The 4,140-nt window shown below is 45.8% G+C and overlaps 1 protein-coding gene across 1 annotated transcript; it reads left to right on the forward strand.

The window, feature by feature from the left end:
• Positions 1-2,476: 2,476 nt before the first annotated feature.
• On the forward strand, positions 2,477-4,140 carry LOC119765592. The gene is made up of 3 exons (XM_038249820.1): positions 2,477-2,579; positions 2,643-3,445; positions 3,503-4,140. The coding sequence occupies exons 1-3, from the start codon at positions 2,576-2,578 to the stop codon at positions 4,121-4,123; spliced, it is 1,428 nt and encodes a 475-aa protein (XP_038105748.1). The 5' UTR covers positions 2,477-2,575; the 3' UTR covers positions 4,124-4,140.

Genomic DNA, 4,140 nt, shown 5'->3' on the forward strand with positions numbered 1-4,140 from the left:
CACGTCACGACGGTGAAGGACGGTTAAGGTAAGAACAAGATTGTCCGTCAGGACTGAACGCAAACGCAAAATTTTGCGCCTGTCATCATAGCCTGCCAGTCATCGACCATTGAACAAAGCAACCCCTGCAGATTGTTCGACTGACAGTTGATGGAAAAATCGAACTGGCACAGCGTTCTGCGTTCACCACTGCGTCGAACGGACAATCTTGCTCTTAGCTTTAATTTTGGACTTGTCGCATCAAGTTCGTCCGTTTCTTGCGTAAAATTGGTAAGATTTGTATTTTTAATGATGACAAGAAGATTTAGTCACCGTATTGAAGGCAATGTACTTATTCGTTCACGACAATCGTTTAATTGTTCTTTTGTTTCAGGTTCCCTTTTTATGGTCCTTCTCCCAAAATCCTCTTCCCAAGCCGTAGCAGATTCTTCAACGCAAGCCCTCTCCCACTGGGGGCAGCAGAAGCAGCCGGAACTTTTGCTGCTTTTTAGGAGGTAAGTAACTCGTCCGGATCTTATTGTTGGATGTTCCAAATGCCATGATCGAGCCGAAAACAAATGCTCTCTTGATGATTTAAAACCTAACCTAACCAACGACAACTTATTCTTTCAGATTTCGTTGACGAGTTGCCCCAAGTACGCCCCAGTACGACGCCAAGGCCGTCGGCAACCGGCGAAGGAACCTTCAGGAAACTACCTCCAGTTGATTTAGAATCGGCGAGTGTCCGGTTGCTGGTGGCGGCCGCTGCCTATCAAGAAGAAGCGTTGGATCGCCAGCACCACGATAACCAGGCCGTTACTGGGGAACCTGCTGCAGAACGAAAGCGCCAGTTCACAGAAGTCTAGCAGCTGGAGGACCAAAACTTAGCGGATCCAAAGCCGGAAAAGGACCAGCTGCATGATGCAAACCGACTGGAGAAACTCCGCGAACTGACCAGATTTTGCCAGCCAAAAAGGTCAAAGGTCGTGGAGCTGCGGGATCGGTTAACTCGTGGTTGCCCCAATGAGCGAGGTCGAGTGGAGTTCGTGCAGATAACGAATATTGGAGCCGATGTGCGTGACCCGATTCTAAAAAAAGATTCCGCGTGTTGGTTCCGGAATGTTCCCGGGATGGTAGAAAAGATCTGCATTATTTTGGTCACGGTGTACTTTATTTTAAAATCTCTTTATGAAATTAAACATAATTCTAGGGGTTTATTGGGGTTGGGCTTTGTTTTTTTTGGCTTTGTAAATAAAATGTTTTAAACCTTAGAAAACACTCAGGCATTTTTTCTGGTTGAATACTAATTCAACTAAAACAAAAAAAGAAAACCAGAATGAAAAAAGAAGAAGAAGCAGCTGTCAAAAGCAACCCGTCCATTCCGTTTCGATTCCGTTTGAATTCCGCTTGAACCGATTTGCGGCGAAAACTCAAACGGAACCGGTTGTTGCGTTTGAAACGGAATGCGGTTTAGAATCTAAAACGAACACTGTTTAGAATTCGAATCGAACTTTTTTCGCTCAAGCGGAATTCTAAACGGAATTCAAACGGAACGAGCTGAGTGGGGATCACTTTGAAAAAACATCTTTACACGATTAAAAAAAAAATCTACAAATTGCGTTTTTTTTAAACTCAATTTATTCAGCTAATTTTAACCTTACACACTGATTGTAATCCAGCAGTTGAATGGGTAAATACCAGTTTGTTAAGATTAAAATTAATTGTGTGAGATATCTTAAACGTATAATATTGTCATAATACACGTCAGTTCAATATCACTCAGTTTTTGTCAAAACCGAAGCTAGTCTGTGAGCTAGTCAGAAATTATGATTTTTTTCAGGTCCCTAAATTATGCTAAAATTTGTGATATTAGTGTTCACGACAATATAGCTTATTTGTCAGAGTAAAATTATCCTTTGTATGACCGCAAAGGAACAAGGCTTTCTAGGCAGAAATTTACCAACACATTCAAAGTATGTTTACATGACAGCTGGACGTTTGTTTGCATCAGGTTTCCTATCTATTTCTAGCAAAAGTTGTTTGTCAGGCGACTTCTAGCTGGTTTTTTTGACTGACCGCCCGATATGTCAGCCAACATACTTCGCAGGGCTGTGACAGTTCGTGCTCGATCATTGTTTGCATCAGAACACTGTGTCGAGAAGTTCGTCATTTTTGGGTTAAATTATATTTTTTTCACTGGGCCTAGAAAGCCTTATTCTAATGACTTTTCTATTCATTTTTTGAAAATTTTCTTCGCGGTCCTTCTTGACAGAAAGGATCCTATTTGTCAATTTATTTATTTTTTTGCATTAAAATGAGAAAAAGTTATCAGAAATGGTTTTCAATCGTTTTTTGAACGATGCACATAAAAATATTCATGGGGCTTTAGGACCCTATTTAAAAAAAAAAGTTTAGTGAAATCAACTCAAATCCGAAAGATGTCCCATCTACTCATTTCTGAGTAGGTTTGTTTTTGACGAAAACTGAGGAATTTTAAATAAGGGTGTAGACTCTGACTCTTTTTCGCGCGCATTCTCAAAACAGACCTTCGGATTTTGTGGCACCGATTCCGACGCAGCTTCCAGGCAACAAGACCATGGGTACTTTCGGTCAACTGGTGACCAATTTGAACAGTATTGAAAACGAACCTTTCATTCTTCCAGATATCCCAGCGGAACCGCTCTTCCCGCCGGAGGTCTGGGAGCTCATCTTCGCCGACTGTCCCTTTCCGGATCTGAAACGGTTCCGCTTGGTTTGTCACCGGTGGAACGCCATCGTCCTGGGTTGCCCGGCGTTCCGACGTCGCTGTCGTGGTCGGTTCTGCATGGCCGAGCTTCGCGAAACCCGCGATCCGGCCCGTCGGCCGCTGACAAACGGTAATATGACGTTCCGAGTGGTCGTCGTACGTGTGAACAACGACTGGTCCGAGTTTGGCCAGTACCTGGAGGAACTGTTCCTCAACGCATGCGTCGCTCCCGTCGGGATGTTTTTCCGGATGCTGCGGTGCTGTCCGAATTTGAAGCGCTTGAAGATGCAGGCGACGGGATTTTTGGAGGGATCTGTCGACAACGGGTTCCAGCTGGAATCGATGGAGGAGTTCGACGTAGCTTGCTTGTACCCCAAAAGCGACTGGACACGTGCCTCAGTTATTGACCTGTTTGGGCCAGTCTTTCCGCGGTTGAAGATCTTTGCGTTAAAATGGATGGACCATTTCAAGAAAGCGGACCAAAAGAACCTGATTCGATTCATTCAGAACGTCCAGGGGACATTGCAAAGCCTCAGTCTGGAGTACAAAGCCAACCTGCTGAAGGAGTTGTGCGCAATGAACCAGTTGCACCTGAAGCGAGCAGCGCTCAACATTAACATCGTATCGCCCTCATGGAACAACGCGCTCTGGACAAGGTTCTGCCAGGCTCAACAGACGCTGGAGGAACTTTCCCTGATGGAAGGAACGGCCTCCAACGAGGTAAAACTGGCTAAACATTAAAATCATGACCCTAACTCAAACTCTCGCCACTTTCAGCTTCTCCGCGTCACCGTGCTCAACCTCCCAAATCTGAAGAAAATTTGCGCAAACTTTTACGGCCCAGACAAGATCGTCCCGACATTCCTGAGTCACCTGATCCGCGTAGAGCACGTACAAATCTGCGCCGAACAAGTTGTACTCGACTTGCGCATCCCACTTAGCGCGAGCCTGAAAGAATTTCACCTGACTCATGCTGAAATTAAGCACGGACTTGAAACCCTCACCACCTCAACGACCATTCAGAAGCTGACCCTGGAAAAGTGCCACCTGGAAGAAAGCATCGTTACGTCCAGCGTGCACAAACCCACCAACCTGAAGCACCTGACGCTGGTGGAGTGCGGAGCCTATCCGGACACGATCGATCACATCCTGAGCGGCCGTCCGTTGCTGGAAACGGTGCGGCTCGAACGCGTCGGTTCGGTCAGCAAAGAAAGTATGGCGAGGCTGCTGCATCAGTGCCCGAACCTGCGGGAGATGGTCCTGACCAAATGTTACGACTTTTGGGATTCGGTAGAGGACGTCATGGGCCATTACTACAGCTCGTATGGGGTGGTGGAAGGATCAAGGCAGGTTAAGCTCGTCATCGAGGAGTTTACCGAAGATGATGAGGATAATTGAGTTGTTGTTGTTCGTCG

The sequence above is a fragment of the Culex quinquefasciatus genome, chromosome 1 (assembly GCF_015732765.1).
Source record: "Culex quinquefasciatus strain JHB chromosome 1, VPISU_Cqui_1.0_pri_paternal, whole genome shotgun sequence".
Classification (NCBI taxonomy): domain Eukaryota; kingdom Metazoa; phylum Arthropoda; class Insecta; order Diptera; family Culicidae; genus Culex; species Culex quinquefasciatus.

What these genes read in the sequence shown, in the direction of transcription:
- LOC119765592 (XM_038249820.1), top strand. An exon ending in AAGGAACGGCCTCCAACGAG is followed by an intron (nt 3,446 to 3,502) that starts GTAAAACTGGCT and finishes CGCCACTTTCAG; the next exon opens with CTTCTCCGCGTCACCGTGCT.